The sequence below is a fragment of the Heterodontus francisci genome, chromosome 23, assembly GCF_036365525.1.
Source record: "Heterodontus francisci isolate sHetFra1 chromosome 23, sHetFra1.hap1, whole genome shotgun sequence".
NCBI classification, from domain to species: Eukaryota; Metazoa; Chordata; class Chondrichthyes; order Heterodontiformes; family Heterodontidae; genus Heterodontus; species Heterodontus francisci.
The window spans coordinates 31,515,957-31,537,171 of NC_090393.1; the positions used below are offsets into that span (position 1 = coordinate 31,515,957).

The 21,215-nt window shown below is 42.7% G+C and overlaps 1 protein-coding gene across 1 annotated transcript in view; it reads right to left on the bottom strand.

Annotated features, from left to right (window-relative positions):
* The window catches only part of ift81 (intraflagellar transport 81 homolog), a 118,936-nt gene that overhangs the window by 80,206 nt on the left and 17,515 nt on the right, over window positions 1-21,215 (bottom strand). Inside the window, exons 6-10 of the mRNA XM_068054986.1 lie at window positions 18,945-19,010; window positions 18,502-18,612; window positions 13,656-13,740; window positions 9,141-9,304; window positions 5,444-5,539 (exon numbers count right to left, since the gene is read on the bottom strand). Coding sequence (XP_067911087.1) covers window positions 5,444-5,539; window positions 9,141-9,304; window positions 13,656-13,740; window positions 18,502-18,612; window positions 18,945-19,010 — 522 coding nt within the window. The remainder of the gene's footprint in view (window positions 1-5,443; window positions 5,540-9,140; window positions 9,305-13,655; window positions 13,741-18,501; window positions 18,613-18,944; window positions 19,011-21,215) is intronic.

Consider the following 21,215-nt stretch of genomic DNA (forward strand, 5'->3'; position numbering starts at 1 on the left):
TGAGACTATGACCCCTGGTTCTGGACTCCCCCACCATCGGGAACATCCTTCCTGCATCTACCCTGTCAAGTCCTGTTAGAATTTTATAGGTTTCTATGAGATTTCCCCTCACTCTTCTGAACTCCAGCAAATATAATCCTAACCAACTCAATCTATCCTCATACGTCAGTTCCGCCATCCCAGGAATCAGTCTGGTAAACCTTCGCTGCACTCCCTCTATAGTAAGAAGATCCTTCCTCAGATAAGGAGACCAAAACTGCACACAATATTCCAGGTGTGGCCTCACCAAGGCCTGTATAATAGCAGCAAGACATCCCTGCTCCTGTACTCGAATCCTCTTGCTCTGAAGGCCAACATACCATTTGCCTTTTTTATCCCCTGTTGCACCTGCATGCTTACCTTCAGCAACTGGTGTACGACAACACCCAGGTCTCGCTGCATATTCCCCTCTCTCAGATCATAGCCTTCAGATAATAATCTGCCTTCCTGTTTTTGCGACCAAAGTGGATAACCTCACATTTATCCACATTGTACTGCAGCTGCCATGCATTAGCCCACTCACTCAACTTGTCCAAATCACCCTGAAGCCTCCCTGCATCCTCCTGACAACTCACCCTCCCACCCAGTTTAGTCTCATCTGCAAATTTGGAGATATTACATTTAGTTCCCTCATCTAAATCATTAATATATACTGTGAATAGCTGGGGTCCTAGCACCGATCCCTGCGGTACCCCACTAGTCACTGCCTGCCATTCGGAAAAATACCCATTTTTCCGTACTCTTTGTTTCCTGTCTGCCAACCAATTTTCTATCCATCGCAATACACTACCCCCAATCCCATTCGCTTTAATTTTACATGCTAATCTCTTATGTGGGACTTTGTCGAAAGCCTTCTGAAAGTCCAAATAAATCACATCCACTGGCTCCCCCTCATCAACTCTACTAGTTGCATCCTCAAAGAATTCTAGTAGATTTGTCAAGCATAATTTCCCTTTCGTAAACCCATGCTGACTCTGCCCGATTCTACCACTATTCTCCAAGTGCTCTGCTATAAAATCTTTGATAATGGACTCTCATTCTTCGAAACTCTAGAGAACCTTCGTTGCACTCCCTCTATAGCAATAATATCCTTCCTAAGGTAAGGGGACCAAAACTGCACACAGTACTCCAGGTGCAGTCTAACCAAGGTTCTATACAATTGAAGCAAGACTTTACTACTCCTGTACTCAAATCCTCTTGCGATAAAGGCTAACATACCATTAGCCTTCCCAGTTGCTTGCTGCACCTGCATGTTAGCTTTCAGTGACTTATTGATGAGGATACCCAGGTCCCTTTGTACATCTGCACTTTCTAATCTCTTACCATTTAGGAAATACTCTGCACATCTATTGCTCCTATCAAAATGGATAACCTCACATTTTCCCACATTATATTCCATCTGCCACGTTCTTGCCCACTCACTAAGTCTGTCCAAATCCCCTTGAAGCTGCTTTCCGTCTTCCTCACAACACACATTCCCATCTAGTTTTGCGACATCTGCGAAGTTGGAAATATTACATTTGGTCCCCACATCTAGATCATTGATATATTTTGTGAACAGCTGGGGCCCAAGTACTGATTCTTCCTGTACCCCACTAGTAACAGCCTGCCAACACGAGAATGACCTATTTATTCCTACTCTCTGTTTTCTGTCTGTCAACCAATCCTTAATAATCCATGCCAGTATATTACCTCCTATCTCATGTGCTTTAATTTTGCTAACCAACCTCGTGTGGGGGACTTTATCAAAAGCCTTCTGAAAATCCAAGTATACTATGTCCACTGACTCCTCTTTATCAATTCTGTTAGTAACATCCTCAAAAAACTCCAACAGGTTCCTCAAACATGATTTCCCGTTCATAAATCCAAGTTGACTATGCCCAATCATTATTATCCAAATGTCCATTTATCACATCCTTTAGAATAGATTCTAACATTTTCCCTACTACTGATGTAAGGCTAACAGGTATGTAGATCCGCGTTTTCGCTGTCCTCCCCTTCTTAAAGTGAGGTGACATTTACTACCTTCCAATCCACAGGAACCGTTCCAGAATCTATAGAATTTTGGAATATGATCACCAATTCAACCACTATCTCCATAGCTACCTCTTTCAACACTCTGGGATGTAGAATATCAGGTCTTGGGAACTTATAAACCGTCAGCCCCATTAATATCTCAAATACAACCTTCTTACTAATACCAAAAATAATTTCCTTCAATTCCTCATTCTTCCTGGTCCCGCGGATCTCTAATTCTGGGAGATTTCTTGTATCTTCCTCAGTGAAGACAGACACAAAGTAATCATTTAGCTTCTCTGTTCCCCATCATAAATTCTCCTGACTTTGCCTGTAATGGACCCACATTTGTCTCAGCCAAACGTTTCCTTTTTACGTACCTATAGAAGCTTTTACAATCCATTTTTACGTTTTTTGCTAGTTTACATTCCTATTCTATTCTCCTTTGTCAGTTTCTTGGTCCTCCTTTGCTGTACTCTAAAATCCTCCTAATCCTCAGATTTACTACTATTTCTGGCAACTTTATAGGCCTTTTATTTTAATCTTATACAATCCTGAACTTCCTTTGCCTTTACTTTTGGGATTTTTAGTAATCAATAAAAAATATCTGGAATTGAAAGCTAGTCTCCATAATGGTTTCATGAAACTATCACCGATTGTCATAAAAAATCATCTGGTTCACTAATGTCCTTTAGGGAAGGAAATCTGCTGTCCTTATCTGGTCTGGCCTACTTGTGATTCCAGATCCACAGCAATGTGGTTGACTCTTAAAATGTCCTCTGAAATAAAGGCCTGCTCAAGTGACATAAAAAAACCTGACCTGAACCCTACATAACCACATGGGATCCAAGCCGGCCCCGGCTCGAGTCTCTCCATTTTCCCCTGAGCCCAACCCGACCACCACAATGTTCCCTTCACTTACCTTCCGACTCCCAATCTGATGGAAGCTGCAGCATGAGCGTGATGACATCATAGAGACGTTCAGATACTCACCGTGTAGACTCAGAGTTTCCCTGCTTGACGTCCCGAACTCGTGGCTCAGGTAAGTTTTTAACTTTTAACACTTAACTTGCTGCGTGTGTCCGACCCGGACACGACCCGAGCCCGAACCCGGAAAGGTGGCCAGACCCAACCCGAACCAGACACGTCGTTGGGTCCCGTCGGGTTCGGGTCAGGTAGTAGACCTTTACTCTGAAATGGCCTCGGAAGTCACTCAGTTCAAAGGGCAAGTTAGGGATGGGCAATAAATGCTGGCCAAGTCAGTGACGTCCACATCCCACAAAGCAAATAAAACAAAACAGCCCCAGTTTTCCAGGCCCTCATCCCTGAAAGGGTGGTGGAAGCAGATTCATTAATAATGTTCAAAAGAGAATTAGATAAATACTTGAAGGGAAAATATTTACAGGGCTATGGGGAAAAGAGCAGGAGAATGGGATTAATTGGATCGCTCCACCAAAGAGACACGATGGGCTGAATGGTTCCCTTCTGTGTTATACCATTCTATGGTTCTAAAAATATTGGGTTATAAGAAAATGAATACTGTTACCTACTCTTTGTATGAATAGTTTACAAATATCCAAATAAGGCAGCAGAAAATGTATTTTTGAGTAAAGAATTGAAGATCAGGATGACCTTCAAATGCAGGTAGCCATAATTACAAATTTTCTTTGTGATATAACTCAACATTAAATGACCGATAAAATCATGCTTTCCTATCTGCTGTGATGAACAACTGATACCGAATTTACTAGAGTGAAACTTTCAAAATTTTAATTGAATATTTAGAAACAAATGTGTGTGGAATGAAGTTACTTGATACAGTTTTGACTTTTATTCATGATTTGAATATCTTTAAATTGAAGAAATGAAGTAACCTTTGTGAAATTTTTGCAGAATATTTTGTGTAGTTTGCAGTCTCAAATTATTATTTTCTTTTCTCATTAGTAGATATTACTGAGCAAAAAGTGGGACTACCTCACCAATTGTCATGATCCAGCTTTTCACATGATAAACAGCAATTTGGGCAAGGTACTGATAACGTAGAAAAGAGAAAGAAAATACTCTGATTTTTAAAATTAACATGGAGTAAGTGTTTATAAAGTTTGGTCAAAGTTCAAATTCTTTGTATTTGTCAAGGGTCACCACTTCAAGGTGAAGTTACCACCTTTTCCTTAGCACTGCAGAAATCTGTCTGTTCATAGAATGGCTTCACTAGTAATTTATTAGTCGTTTGGCAGATGCAAATAAATGGAAAAGGTGTTTGAAACTACAAAGCACCCAGGTTTGACAGAAGTCTAACAGAATAGTGTCATGAGCTCCGAAAGAAAAGGGTAAAAATAAAAACTCTCCTTCCCTTCTCCTTTCCTCTTCATGTCCTCCCTTCTCCTACACATACCCTCTTCCCCCACTCCTCCTCCTCTCCTATCAGATTAGCTCAAAAAACAGTACAACTGATCCATTGCATTGATTACATAAAAGATGCTTTCAAATTTATGTTGTCACCGGCAATTGCTTCTTACAGAAACACAAATGTAAATGTCAACAGGACTGAAATGTCAACCCGTCGGATAGTAGTAAAAAAAATGATCTTTGGATCACATCAAATTTAGTTACTATGTTTTACAGCATGTGAGAATATGGTATGCCTATTTCAATCCACATGTAGGACCAGGTTTCTAATGTTTTAATTTCTACTCTCTATCTCCTATAGGATGCACTTGCTAAGATTAGGGAATAAGTGTGTGAAGAATCACAAGGAAAATTCGTATCCGATTTCTCCATGGCATTATGCCACTTGAACAGCTTAATGGGACTTCTTTCAGGCGGGGAAGGAGAGGTAGATGCCATTAAACATTGTTTCTAGGCTGCCGGGGGGGGTGCATACCTAGATCAGAGGACGCATTACCACTACCAGCTTTCATCCTGGCAGTTTCTATAACCAGATTATACTAGTCAATAGGGTGTTTAGCTCTATGTGGTGGTAGGGTTTTAGGGATAGAGGGATATGGAATTAATGCAGGCAGGTGGGATTAGTATAGATAGGCATTATGGTCGGCATGGACACGGTGGGCCGAGGGGCCTGTTTCTATGCTGTACGACTCTATAGCATAACCCAAGCATGAGGGGTGTCAACATACCCATTGGACATGAGTGCTACTGCTGGGTATCAACTCAGAATTTATAGCTGGAGCTCCAGCCCCACTCCCTAGGGGTGTCTGGAGCGAGGCTTCAATCTTACAACTAACTGACGCTAACCATTCAGCCAAAGCTTCATGCCACATTTAAAAAAAATTGGAACAAAATTCATGTACACAAATATGTATTTTTTTTTTAAGAAATGGAATGGTTTGGAATTCATCTTCTATATTAATGGTTCCATTATCCTTACCTGTTGCCGAAAAAGGAAAAGCTTGTCATCCATTGGATCATTTCTCATCATTCTCTTTTCAATTAGTTCATTAATTTGTGTATTGATCTCCTGGATCTAAAAATTGAAAGCAGTGATATCAAAATAATGATCTGTTTCTAAGAATATGGTATTTTAAATAATGCATATATATTAAATAATGGTACTTAAAACATTGAATGTATTTTGACTACAAAGAGAAACTACAACTTTGTAAGTACTGCGCAGTTTCAGGTACAATTAAAAGCCTAATTTATACATAATGCTGTTTTAAAAAAATGTAATTTACAAAGATTAATCACATTTTAAAATGCATATTTTGAAACTATGACACCATAAAGTACTAAGTACTATGCAAATCACAGTCTTTCCTTCTATTTTCTTTAAGCTTTGTTGTTATTCAAAATGCTGAGCTTTGTAACAATATTGGACATAGGAGTAAACAGACATTGTTTGCTTGGACATATTAATCATTGTGAATCATTTGAAGTGATAAAGTTTAAATCTAAATAAATTCTGATCCAAGATCAATCACATCTTGAGGTGTTGTCCAATAAGGATATGCTAATATTGAAAATTAGTCGGGACAATGGAAAAGCAGGAACTAGCAGACAGTTTTGTCCCATTCTACATTGCATATGGAAGGTGAGGTGTTAATATCAGAGATTGGCCACAATAATGGAAGGGCAGAAACTGGTAGACAGACCAGCAACAAGATCAAAAATCAAGGTTGTTCAACCTTACCCGTCTAAGAGCGAAGACCAAAGTACGGAAAGTCCTCTTCAGGGAACTCCTCTTTGCTGACGATGCTGCATTAACATCCCACATTGAAGAGTGCCTGCAGAGACTCATTGACAGGATTGCGGCTGCCTGCAATGAATTTGGCCTAACCATCAGCCTCAAGAAAACGAACATCATGGGACAGGACATCAGAAATGCTCCATCCATCAATATCAGCGACCACGTTCTGGAAGTGGTTCAAGAGTTCACCTACCTAGGCTCAACTATCACCAGTAACCTGTCTCTCGATACAGAAATCAACAAGTGCATGGGAAAGGCTTCCACTGCTACGTCCAGACTGACCAAGAGAGCGTGGGAAAATAGGACACTGACACGGAACACAAAAGTCCGAGTGTATCAAGCCTGCGTCCTCAGTACCTTGCTCTACGGCAGCAAGGCCTGGACAACGTATGTCAGCCAAGAGCGACGTCTCAATTCATTCCATCTTTGCTGCCTCCGGAGACTCCTTGGCATTAGGTGGCAGGACCGTATCTCCAACACAGATGTCCTCGAGGCGGCCAACATCCCCAGCATATACACCTTACTGAGCCAGCAGCGCTTGAGATGGCTTGGCCATATGAGCCGCATGGAAGATGGCAGGATCCCCAAGGACACATTGTACAGCGAGCTCGTCACTGGTATCAGACCCACCGGCCGTCCATGTCTCCGCTTCAAAGACGTCTGCAAACGCGACATGAAGTCCTGTGACACTGACCACAAGTTGTGGGAGTCAGTTGCCAGTGATCGCCAGAGCTGGCGGACAGCCATAAAGGCGGGGCTAAAGAGTGGCGAGTCGAAGAGACTTAGCTGTTGGCAGGAAAAAAGACAGAAGCACAAGGAGAGCGCGAACCGTGTAACAGCCCCGACAACCAATTTTATCTGCAGCGCCTGTGGAAGAGTCTGTCACTCTAGAATTGGCCTTTATAGCCACTCCAGGCGCTACTTCACAAACCACTGACCAACTCCGGGCGCTTACCCATTGTCTCTCGAGACAAGGAGGCCAAAGAAAGGTAGACAGACCAGCAACAAGACCAAATTAACCTGCTGGGATGGGTTTCACACATCTCCTTTGAAATGCCAGGCAAGAAACAACTGGTTAAATTGATTCAAAAGCTGGAGAGCTGAAATCTGATTAGTGCAGTACCATTTCATTGTTCTCAGGCTTTAATAGCAGAACCACTTTTGCAGGAATAGTTATACAGTCAAACTGAGGAACTATGTCCATCGGGAGATTGTAGAGTCAAGGTAAGTGAGGAAGCTGTAACTTGACCAGAGTAAAGTATTGGTGAACGAGTCACTGTATTCTACATAGAGTGGAGTGGGTAAAATCAATTCTTGCTCTGTTCCGTTAACTGGCACTTAAATACTTCCTATGTATTAATCTTTTACTTGTTGACAATAAAGAATTATAACTGTACTAGTATCAGTCATAGAGAGAGAGAGATACAGCACTGAAACAGGCCCGTTGGCCCACCGAGTCTGTGCTGACCAACAACGACCCATTTATACTAGTCCTACATTAATCCCATATTCCCTACTACATCCCCACCATTCTCCAGCACTTACCTACACTAGGGGCAATTTACAATGGCCAATTTACCTATCAACCTGCAAGTCTTTGGCTGTGGGAGGAAACCGGAGTACCCGGCGGAAACCCACGCAGTCACAAGGAGAACTTGAAAACTCCACACAGACAGTACCCAGAACTGAACCCGGGTCACTGGAGCTGTGAGGCTGCGGTGCTAACCACTGCGCCACCCCCCAGTCCTGGCCCATATGACCTTTCCTCTGCAAATTACAGCATTAAAATGGTAAAGTAATACTGTGCTATATACAAGCACTTTATGAACAAACAGAACACCTCAAAAGTTCAGAGGTGTGACAGTAGAAAAGGGAAAAAATGTGACAGAAATGATTTTTTTTCAAAATACTAACCATAGAAATGATGCAGACCATTTCTGGTCGTTGAACATTGAGCAAACGCAAAGAACTGAAGCTTAATAATCAAATGAGCATTCAAAAGGTGGGGTATTTGGACACTCATTAAGACGAAAGGACCAGATGATATACATGCAAGAATAATTATGGAACTATATGGGCAAGAAGTGCTGGATATACACAGCAGGTCCATCAGCATCTGAAATGGTAAAGACAATTTCAGAAGAGTTCTGATGAAGTTTCCAAATCCAAAATACTAACATACCTTTTGTCCTGGTATGTGCTGATGGACCTGCTTTTTCCAACCATTATGTTTTTTAGATTTCAGAATTTGCAGTATGTAACTTTCATAACTATAGGGAGCAATTCTGAAATCAGCATGAAATACAGACATTAAATCAAAAGTCTGAAAAGTAGCTAATGTGTTTTTTTTTAAAGTTGAGAGTTATTGGATAATGATTAGGAGGTTTTTCCCTTCACTACCAATAGATGCTGAAGACAAACAGAAAGCCCCAGTTACTGATCCAGCAGAGATCAGTTGTGGTTGTATGGGTTAGCATGAAATTGGGCAGTGCATTTAACCACTAAGCCATCAGGGAAACTACAAACAGTTGCTTACATTACTCCTTCCCTGAAAAACAATATTACTATGATTAATAAAACTGCCATAGTAACTATCACAATTGTCAACAACAGCAATGACCTAAGAATACTATTTTCCTGCGAATATGATGACATCAATCCTCATTTCCTCATCATCATGATGTTTTATTCTTTACAACTGACAGACCAAGAACGATTGTCTCCTGAGTCTGTGATGAATTAACATATCTGAGGTAGGGGGCCACGATAATTGTGATCTCATCTAGGAAAGAGCTAGGAAAACTGTACATACACGCGCACACACTATATTTACTGTGATCAACATCCTAAAGAATGCAATATAGTCTTATCACTGCACCTTAGCTTCAAGCTCACTGAGGTCAGAGTGTCCCATAGCAGGTTCTGCTACCACTTTTTGTAAGTAATGAACCGTTTTCTTCTTACTCTCCAGTTCCTTGGGAAGTTTGTCTGAAACCATATATGTGTTGAATTTGATTTCCTCATCCAGCCTCTTCATCAAACCTGAAATTAATATTCAGTTCAACGATTAAGAGTTAAACATTTTAATCTCAAATAAAATTACACACATCAGCTGATTGTTGTTTTGAATAATTTTATTTTTGGTTTCTAAAAGTTCAGAACTGTATTACTCAGGATGATAACTTTGAGCCTTCAATGGTCACAAGTTTCAGCACCAGCACTCATGTATGCTTCAATCCACCAGCCATCAAAGTGGAAAAAATTTAATAATCCTAAGTCAGGCTGCTAGGTAGGTCACCTCAACTTGTTGAAGAAATAGTAAAATAATTCTCTACGTCACTATGAAGCAAGTGTGCCTTCTACTGGCCAAGCACAGGGCATCATTTACAGAAAAAGAAACTACTATCCCTTTTCTGCTTAGCTGCAAGGAGATAAACAACTCTAATCACAAGATAGTAGCGAATATTGACTAAAAATGATTACAAAATATTCAATTCTGTGGGAATTTTGCTGACAATTCTATGGTGTTCTTCTCCATTCCTAACGACTCCAATAATGAGGCAGCCCATGCCAGCCTACAACAGGACCCAGACAACGTCCATGTTTTATCTGACAAGTGGTAGGTAACATTTGAACCACATACATGCCAGGCAATGATAATCCCCAACAAGAAAAAACACAAACAAAATTTTGATGAAAGGTCACTGACCTGAAACGTTAACTCTGCTTCTCTCTCCACAGATGCTGCCAGACCTGCTGAGTATTTCCAGCATTTCTTGTTTGTGTTTCAGATTTCCAGCATCTGCAGTATTTTGGTTTTATAAAGAAAAACACAACCACTGCTCCTTGATCTTCAGCAGCACCATCATTACCCCTCACTAAGTTCCTCACCATCAACATCTTAGAAATTACCACTGACCCGAAGCTTAACTGAACCAACTTCATCAACAACCTGGCTACAAGAACAGGGCAGATGCTGGATACTCTGTAATGTATAACCTGCTGATCCTTCAAAGTCACTTCACTGTCTCTCGGTCAAAATCTTGGAACAGCCCTCCTAACAATACTGTAGCGGTTCAAGGCGGCGGCTCGCTGCCACCTTCTCAAGGGCAATTAGGGATGGGCAATAAATTCTGGCCTAGCCAGTGATGCTCACATTCCTTGAATGAATAAAAGCAAAAAGTCCACCATCTACAAGGCTGAAGTCAAGAGTATCATGAACTACTCATCATTCGTCTGAATGGGTGTGGCTGCAACAAACTCAACAATGTTCTTGATTGGCAACCTTACAATATTCACTCTCTCCACCATGGGTGCACTGCAGTTGCAGTATTTAGCATCTACAGAATGCTTTTTTTTAATTTCCAAAATATACTTTATTCATAAAAATCTGTAAAAAATACATTACCAAACAGTTTCAGACAGCACCAAGTCAAAAAATACAAAGTGCAAAGGTGATCAGTTTCCTTCAATACAATCATGAGTTGCCTCCCAACCCTTCCATTTCATTTGTCATGCCATATACATTTTTACATTTTACAGCACACAAAATTTTCCCCACAGTTCGAGGGGTTTCCCATGGATCCAGCCCCTCAGTTCAGCTTGGTGGGGGGACCTTACACAGTGGTCTTTCCCCATTGAGCCTTTGCTGCGGCTGCCCCAAGCTTTAGTGCTTCCCTCAGCACGTAGCCCTGGACCTTGGAATGTACCAGTCTGCAACATTTTGTCATGGACAACTCTGCGCTGGAAGACCAGCAAGTTTCGGGCAGACCAAAGGGCGTCTTTCACCAAACTGATAGTCCTCCAGCAGCAGTTGATGCTTGTCTCGGTGTGCATCCCTGGGAACAGCCCGTAGAGCACAGACTCCTGTGTTACAGAACTGTTTGGGATGACCCTCGACAAAAACCACTGCATCTCTTTCCACACCTGCTTTGCAAAGACACATTCCAGAAGGAGGTGGGCGACCGTCTCTTCCCCACCACAGCCACCGCGGGGGCATTGTGCGGAGGGGGTGAGACTTCGGGTGTGCAGGAAGGATCTGACGGGGAGGGGTCTTCTCACCACCAGCCAAGCTACATCTTGGTGCTTGTTTGAAAGTTCTGGTGACGAGGCATTCCGCCAAATGACTTTGGCGGTCTGCTCGGGGAACCATCCGACAGGATCCACTGTCTCCTTTTCACGTAGGGCCTTAAGGACATTCCATGCAGACCACTGCCTGATGGATCGGTGGTCAAAGGGGTTTTCCCACAGAAACTGCTCCACGAAGGATAGGTGGTACGGCACAGTCGAACTGGATGGAGCGTTCCATGGCAATGTGACCAGGCCCATCCTTCACAACACCGGGGACAGATAGAACCTCAGCACGTAGTGACACTATTCTGGATCGGTCAGCCCAGTTCCCAAAGAACATGGCCTCGCTCTTGCCATGGTTAACTTTGGCTCCCGAGGCCAGTTCAAACTGGTCGCAGATGTTCAACAGTCTGCGCACAAACAGCGGATCCGAGCAGAAGACGGCGACGTCATCCATGTACAGGGAGGTTTTAACCTGAGTGCCTCCACTGCCTGGGATTGTCACCCTTCTTATGCTCGCATCCTTCCTAATAGACTCAGCAAAGGGTTCAATACAGCAAACAAACAAGACCAAGGAGAGAGGACAGCCCTGTCTGACTCCAGATTGGATCGGGAAACTTTCCGATTCCCACCTATTGATTGAGACTGCGCTACTGATGTTTGTGTAGAGCAGTTTGATCCAATTGCAGATTCCCGCCCCAAACCTCATTTTGGAAAGCACGTCCATCATGTAGGTGTGCGATATCCTGTCAAAAGCCTTCTCCTGGTCCAGGCTGATGAGGCAGGTGTCCACCCTCCTGTCCCGTACATAGGCGATCGTATCCCTGAGTAGCGCGAGGCTATCGGAGATCTTCCTGCCGGGTATAATACAGGTCTGATCAGGGTGGATCACCAACTCCGGAGCAGACTTGACTCGACTGGCTATGACTTTGGACAGACTCTTGTAGTCAACATTAAGCAGTGAGATGGGCCGCCAATTTCTGCTCTCTCCTCCTTCCGCGTGTAGATGTACAGCAACTCACCAAGCTTAATTTGACATACTTTCTAGCCCTGTGAATCTACCACCAAGATTCTGGAAACACCATCACCTTAAATTCATAAACTATCCAGACTTGGACATAAACTGCTATTTCTTCAGTCCTTCTGGGTCAAGATCCTATCTAACATTGCGGGAGCTCATCAGCACAAGAACAAGGCCACAACCACCTTCAGGGTAACTAGGGATGGGCAACAAATGCAGATTGCTAGCACCACCCACATTTTCAGAACAAATTACCGAGCATTCAATAAAGTACACACCCTTCTTAGTTTGCATAAAATGCTGTCATCTTCCTTTACTTGCCCTGAAATCTGTAACAGACCCAATTATTAACTGTTAGTCAGTCATGCTGACTTTTTTCACTAAAGCTGAGAAGATTAAGGGGTGACCTGCCAACGGAAGCAAGAAAAATGAGATTAGGTTAAATGAAGAAAAGCATATGCATTAAGGACTGAATGGCCTGATTCTGTGCTGCAACATTCTGATTCTTGATTCTACGACTGCACAGCCCTCCAGTACCTTGTCCAAATTGCTGTTTATCACATGAGAAGCTAGATAGTGACAATTAGTGAGGTAGTCCCAACCTGTTCTCAACAATATGTACATACTGGTACTTTTCAGCTGGGATCACTGAATAAGAATCAGAGGCTGGAATCCTGAATAATTTATCAGCCTTCTAGAAGCACAGGGCAGTGACAGTACCACATTTCTTCCCAGTAGTTGAGACCAAAGATCTTTTCAGTTTGTATGTCTTAGCAACACACTATGTAATACTTTTACCTAAAATAGTTCAAGAAAATTTATAATTTTAGCGATTAAGAAGTGGTTTGATCTATTTAATTGCATAGACAGATTAATGGCCAAGAGCATTCCTTGAAAAAATACTTCATATAGAAAGGCCTACAGGCTGCATTTTCTATTAACTCCATTGTCCTGAAGTTGACAGTCATTTTCTCAGACTTTACTTGTTCTTTTTCAAAGAGTTTCTTCTAACTATTGTTGCTCTTGAATTACTAAGCATTCAATAAACAGGCGTTCTACAATCTACATGTTTCAATCAGAAGAAATCTAAGGGGACTTGGATGAACAATAACAGTTACTGGTCTGAAGGAGGAGATACTCAGGTGCTGCCACTAGTCCACTGATATCCTTAATGCAATGCAGAATAGTTTAGTGACATGTTTTCTAGTCTTTTTTGGTATGTATCCAGAGCCATTCTTTCTACTGTTTTAATTTGTCAATCTGATACTGCTTCCTAAGTTTGTAGTTTCATATCGCACTTACTTTCAGGCTTTGCATCTGCTGAAGCCTGCCGAAGGTCCTTCAACTGCTGTTGTGCTCTCTGCAGCCTTTGCTCTGCATGGAATAACTGCAGAAGAAAACATAAAACGTAGAAGTCCAATATAATAAAAACTGCACATTGCTGAAAATTCCTTTATTAAAAAGATTGAGAACAGACACTATTTACTCCCACGATTTCTAGAATGTTCTAAACAATCTTTTATGTTTCATGGACATCATCTTTAAAATGTAAATTAGAGCAAGTTATAAAATGCACAACATATAGCTGATGACTTACACGCATGTAGTACAATTGGTTGGTGTATTTTTGAGAAGTTATGAATGTCTTTTTTAAAGTTACTTCCTGGTGTCTTCAGGTCACATACTTGCTGTAGCTGGGACACAAATAAGCAATACATTGCAGGCTTACACCAATCAAAGCCTGCATTAGATACAGTGTGCATAAGACTTTGAACGGATTTTCTCCTGTGCCCCGCCTTACAGAGAAATGCCTGAAGATGATGCAGACAGGATCTAAAACTCAATAGTTTCTTGTCCCATGCTATATGACTATATGATCACTGCAGGAGAATAGCTGAACAATCTATTACTCTAGGAAGAGTCAGTAGCCAGTTGTCCAAGATCTCAATAGATATCACAGCTTGAAGATTTGAATGTCTCATAGAGATACAGCACTGAAACAGGCCCTTCGGCCCACCGAGTCTGTGCCGACCAACAACCACCCATTTATATTAATCCTACATTTAATCCCATATTCTCTACCACATCCCCACCTTCCCTCAATTCTCCTACCACCTACCTACACAATGGCCAATTTACCTATCAACCTTCAAGTCTTTGGCTGTGGGAAGAAACCGGAGTACCCAGCGGAAACCCACGCAGACACAAGGAGAACTTGCAAACTCCGCACAGGCAGTACCCAGAACTGAACCCGGGTCGCTGGAGCTGTGCGGCTGCGTTGCTAACCACTGCGCCACTGTGCCGTCTCATGTTAGGTTATATCCCTCCTGCCAAATTTGCCACAATAGATATAAAGGCCCAGAGTTTGCAACCAGTGGCGAAGCAGTGGAGCTCGCCAGTAACCTCAAAGAATGCCTCGTGGAGAGATGTAGCGATCTCTGTGGTGAGAACTTTAACTCTCTTGACATGCAACTGATTGTGACATAGTTTAATGAAGATTCCCGGCGTGAAGATGCAGTGATGACATCAAGCTGTCCAAGCAGCCAATCTCATAAAAGAATTCTCACAGCCAGCCAACCAGGAAATGAAAAGCACTAAAATCAAATACATTTTTGAAAATTTTACATAGAGCAATATTAGGATTGGCGCACACACAGATTTGAAGGAAAAAGCTGAAATATTATGGAAAACGCCATAAAAATGTAGTTTAAAAAATCTAGTAAGTTATCATAATGGAGACATTTATTAACACTCCATAAATACAAAAAAAAATTCAGAGCCAGAGCTATTATTCACCCATAATTATTACTCAGAACGCCATTAAAACCCAGTTACATCTCATTGAACAAGATGCAATCTTTTATGGGGTTTCTAAATGATGTGAGAGCAGAAAAGGGAAGGTTTTGCCACAAAACCTGATTTCAATGATTGCTGGTTCTGCAGGGGGGCAGGGTCAGGGCCTGTAGTGGAGCAATGAGTAACCCACCACAACTTCAGGATTTCCATATTAATCTGCTAATGCACTAAATCCTGAAGTTATGGTCAGTTTCAGAGGAGTAATGGCAGCAAACGCTGATAGTTCACAATCAGAAGCCCCTGCAAAATCCAGGCCAAAGCTTTCATTGGTCCTCTATCATACAATCCATTAAATTCAAAATCCTTGTTTAAAAATCCCTCCACAGGCCCACTCCTTCTTACTTCTCCAACCTTGTAAAGCATGACACACTGCCATGTACCTTCACTCTTGTAACTAAGACATCCTGTACAACCCTCATCTGCAGCTCTAATTTTGTACTTAAACTCAGCCTACACTGACCGCTCCTCCCACTTGCAAAAGGCTCAAAACTTCTCCAATCATGACATCAGTCACTTCCCTACTCCTACCTACTGATGCTATTCAGTCCTTGTATTTTCTCCTGCAAATTGCTGTAGTACATTTATACCCAAGATCACGTCGTTGGCACCAGCTGGACCTCATCGTCACAAGGCGAGCCTCTATAAACAGTGTCCAAATCACACGCAGCTTCCACAGTGTGGACTGCGACACCGACCACTTCCTGGTGTGCAGCAATGTTCGACTCAAACCAAAGAAGCTACATCACTCCAAGCAGAAGGGCTGCCCGCGCATCAACACTAACAGAATTTCTTATCCACAGCTGTTACATAAGTTTCTAAATTCACTTGAAAAAGCCCTTCAAAACACTCCTACAGGGGATGCAGAGACCAAGTGGGCCCACATCAGAGATGCCATCTATGACTCAGCAATGCCCACCTATGGCAAACGTGAGAAGCAGAATGCAGACTGGTTTCAATCTCATTTTGAAGAGCTGGAACCTGTCATAGCCGCCAAGCGCATTGCACTGTTGAACTACAAGAAAGCCCCAGCGAGTTAACATCCGTAGCACTTAAAGTAGCCAGAAGCGCTGCACAAAGAACAGCCAGGCACTGTGCAAATAACTACTGGCAACACCTATGCAGTTGTAGTCAGCTGGCCTCCTACACCGGAAACATCAGAGGAATGTATGATGGCATTAAGAGAGCTTTTGGGCCAACCATCAAGAAGATCGCCGCCCCCCTCCCCCCACCCCCTCAAGTCTAAATCAGGGGACACGATCACTGACCAATGCAAGCAAATGGACCACTGGGTGCAGCACTACCTAGAACTGTACTCCAGGGAAAGTGTAGTCACTGAGACCGCCCTCAATGCAGCCCAGTCTCTGCCAGTCATGGATGAGCTGGACGAACAGCCAACAAAATCGGAACTCAGTGATGCCACTCATTCTCTATCCAGTGGAAAAGCCCCTGGGAAGGACGGCATTACCTCTGAAATAATCAAGAGTGCTAAGCCTACTATACTCTCAGCACTCTATGAACTGCTTTGCCTGTGCTGGGATGAGGCAGCAGTACCACAGGACATGCGCGATGCCAATATCATCACCCTCTATAAAGAACAAGGGTGGCCGCGGTGAATGCAACAACTATCGTGGAATCTCCCTGCTCAGCATAGTGGGGAAAGTCTTCACTCGAGTCATTTTAAACAGACTCCAGAAGCTGGCTGAGCAGGTCTACCCTGAGGCACAGTGGGGCTTTCGAGTAGAGAAATCCAAACATTGACATGCTGTTCTCCCTTCGCCAGCTACAGGAGAAAAGCCACAAACAACAGATGCCCCTCTACGTTGCTTTCATTGATCTCACCAAAGTCTTTGACCTCGTCAGCAGACGTGGTCTCTTCAGATTACTAGCAAAGATTGGATGTCCACCAAAGCTACTAAATATCATCACCTCATTCCATGACAATATGAAAGGCACAATTCAGCATAGCGGTGCCTCATCAGACCCATTTCCTATCCTGAGTGGCGTGAAACAGGGCTGTGTTCTCGCACTTATACTGTTTGGGATCTTCTTCTCCCTGCTGCTCTCACATGCGTTCAAGTCTTCAGAAAAAGAAATTTTCCTCCACACAAGATCAGGTGGCAGGTTGTTCAACCTTGCCCACCTCAGAGCAAAGACCAAAGTACGGAAGGTCCTCATTGGGGAACTCCTCTTTGCTGACGATGCTGCATTAACATCCCACACAGAATACTGCCTGCAGAGACTCATTGACAGGATTGCGGCTGCCTGCAACGAATTTGGCCTAACCATCAGCCTCAAGAAAACGAACATCATGGGACAGGATGTCAGAAATGCTCCATCCATCAATATCGGCGACCACGTTCTGGAAGTGGTTCAAGAGTTCACCTACCTAGGCTCAACTATCACCAGTAACCTGTCTCTCGATGCAAACATCAACAAGCGCATGGGAAAGGCGTCCGCTGCTATTTCCAGACTGGCCAAGAAAGTGTGGGAAAATGGCACACTGACACGGAACACAAAAGTCCGAGTGTATCAAAAGCCTGTGTCCTCAGTACCTTGCTCTCTGGCAGCCAGGCCTGGACGACGTATGTCAGCCAAGAGCGACATCTCAATTCATTCCACCTTTGCTGCCTCCGGAGAATCCTTGGCATCAGGTGGCAGGACCGTATCTCCAACACAGATGTCCTCGAGACGGCCAACATCCCCAGCATATACACCCTACTGAGTCAGCGGCGCTTGAGATGGCTTGGCCATATGAGCCGCATGGAAGATGGCAGGATCCCCAAGGACACATTGTACAGCGAGCTCGTCACTGGTATCAGACCCACCGGCCGTCCATGTCTCCGCTTTAAAGACGTCTGCAAACGCGACATGAAGTCCTGTGACATTGTGGGAGTCAGTTGCCAGTGATCGCCAGAGCTGGCGGACAGCCATAAAGGCGGGGCTAAAGAGTGGCGAGTCGAAGAGACTTAGCTGTTGGCAGGAAAAAAGACAGAAGCACAAGGAGAGAGCGAACCGTGTAACAGCCCCGACAACCAATTTTATCTGCAGCGCCTGTGGAAGAGTCTGTCACTCTAGAATTGGCCTTTATAGCCACTCCAGGCACTGCTTCACAAACCACTGACCACCTCCAAGCGCTTACCCATTGTCTCTCGAGACAAGGAGGCCAAAGAAGACGATGACATTTAATGTTCTAAAGATGCTATATAAATAAAAATAATTGCTATATGAAGATATCCCAGACCTCATATGTATTTCCCTATACAGCTTGTACACTATATGCATTATAAATTACCTGATTTTTCTGTTCCTGCTTTTGCTGCATTAAAGATTCTTCCCTCTCTTTCTCCACACGAAGCTGTCTTGCCATCTCTAACATGCGCTGGTGATTTGACACTGTGTCCACCTAGTGAAAACATGCAAACGTTGCTTTTACTATCAATGTCTTCAGAAAATATGACCAAACTCAAATGTCACAGGTTGCTTTTACTATCAATAAAGAGCTGCAGATGACAGTATGGAATTCACACTAATTATATCAACATGCCCACATTAAGAGTGCAATTCCTTGTGGAGATTGGCAACTCTCCCAGCATGTCTCAATTTACTCAAATGTGTTATTCAATGCCTTCCTTAAGCAAGTAACATGCTCCTTCAGTCCAGACATATTTTTTCCATGTGATGTGCATCAAAGTATGGCCAAAGAAACAGTATCCTTACAAGATAAATAGATTATACCCTTTTCTTTAGACGTTCCACTCGCTTAATGAGTTGATCCTTCTCTTCCTCCATCGCATTTATATCCTGCAAATCCAAAGCAAAAATTTTACCATGCAGTGCCTATTCCATTTAAGCATGAACATGTTGAGGTTTTCTTTAAGCATATAAAATTCCTAACTGAAACCTCTACCTATTAATATCTACATATATAAATTGGGTGCAAATTCCAGTGTGTTGTGACATTTTTAAAAATTCTGATAACATACATTTCCCTTATTTACAGCTAAAAATTATTTTGGAAAAACAAAGACAAACCTATTTGCTGGTCTCAGTGGCACACAATTTCAGTATAAGAATGTTTGTATCGTGGACTTGTAGGGCATAGGTGCTCTTCTACAATCCTTTACGTTAAGTATGATTAGCAAAAGCAAAATACTGCAAATGCAGGGAATCTGAAATAAAAACAGAAAATGCTGGAAACTAGGAGGCTCAGGCAGCATCTGTAGAGAGAAAAGGAGTTAATGGCTTATAGTGGACAGCTGATCTTCAGAAATGAAGGCAGAGACCTCAAGGAAGGGAAGGAAAGAGTCAAAGATGGACCACGTGAAGGCAAGGGAAGGGTGGAAATTGGAAGCAAAGTTGATGAAATTTTCCAGCTCACGGTGACAGCAGGAAATGACACCAAAACAGTCACCAATATACCAGAAAAAGAAGTGAGGGAGGGGACCTGGATAGGACCGGAACAAAGAAAGTCAAACATATCCCATGAAAAGGAAGGCGTGGCTAGGAATTATATGAGCTCCCAGAGCAACACTCTTTATTTGGAAGAAGTGAGAGGAGTCAAAGGAGAACAAGTTCAACATGAGAACAAGTTCAACATGAGAACAAGTTCAACATGAGAACAAGTTCTGTCAAGTGGAGGAGTGTGGTGATGGATGGGGACTGGACAGGCCTTGTTCAAGAAAGAAATGGAGAGCCCTCAGGCAGTCTTGATGGGAGATGGTGGTGAAGAGGGATTGGATATCCGTGGTGAAAATGAGAGGATTAAGGTCAGGAAATGTTGAAGTGGCAGAGCTCGTCAGGAGTGGCAGATGTAAGTGAGAAGACGTCGTTTCCTGGTCCTAACTCTCTCCTTTTCGCCATGGATGTTCAACATTGAGTTTAACAATTTCAGATCATAACCTCTGCACTCAGTTTTTTTTCAGATGGCAGCTGATGATTCTGCTATTCCCATTTACACCTCCTCTAGACCCATTTTTATTTCTTTACTTGTCCCATTACCATCTCCTTTTGCCTTGCACCATCATCCCTTTTGTCATTTAATCTCTCCTGCTTTTCACCCGATCAGACACCTTCCCTTTTGCTCTTCCCTGCTCTCTCACCTTCCCTGTTTCTGTACTTGCTTAAAACTGGTTATATCTCCAACTTTTTTCCAGTTTTGACAAAAAGTCATTGACCTGAAATGTTTACTCACTGCATGAAATCCAGGCCGTAGTTACGACGGTGGAACTTTCAGCATTCGCTATTATTACTCCTCTGAAACTAACAACTGTCTGGAATTAAACACCAGAAATGTTCTGATGAAGGGTCATCGACCTGAAATGTTAACTTTGTTTCTCTCTCCAGAGATGCTACCAGACCTGAGTATTTCCAAAATTTTCTGTTTTTATTTCAGATTTCAAGCATCCACAGAACTTTGCTCTTAAATAAACTTTTAAAAAAATACATGATATTTTAGCTTCTAACTAACTTCAAGTGTATGTTTTTTTTAAATTCGTTTGTCGGATGTGGGCGTCTCTGGATAGGCCAGTATTTATTGCCCATCCCTAATTGCCCTTGAACTGAGTGGCTTGCTAGGCCATATCAGAGGGCATTTTGAGAGTCAATCACATTGCTGTGGGGCTGCAGTCATATGTCGGCCACATTTCCTTCCCTAAAGGATATTAGTGAACCAGATGGGTTTTTACAACAACCAACTATGGTTTCATGGTCATCATTAGACTAGCTTTTTAATTCCAGATATATTAATTGCATTCAAATTTCACCATCTGCCGTTAGCCTGGGCTCTGGATTACTAGTCCAGTGACATTGCCACTACGCTACCGCCTCCCCAATCATTTATTTCGCTATTTGTAAAATGTAAATTAAAAGTGAAGGGACTCAGTGGTTTTTACTTCCAGGTTTGTTGTCTGTGTAAATACTTCAATGCGAGTGGCTGTTAACCCTGCTTATGACATCGCTGTTGCTGCACACCTGGTGATCCGCTCAATTTTATGCCAGATTCAAACT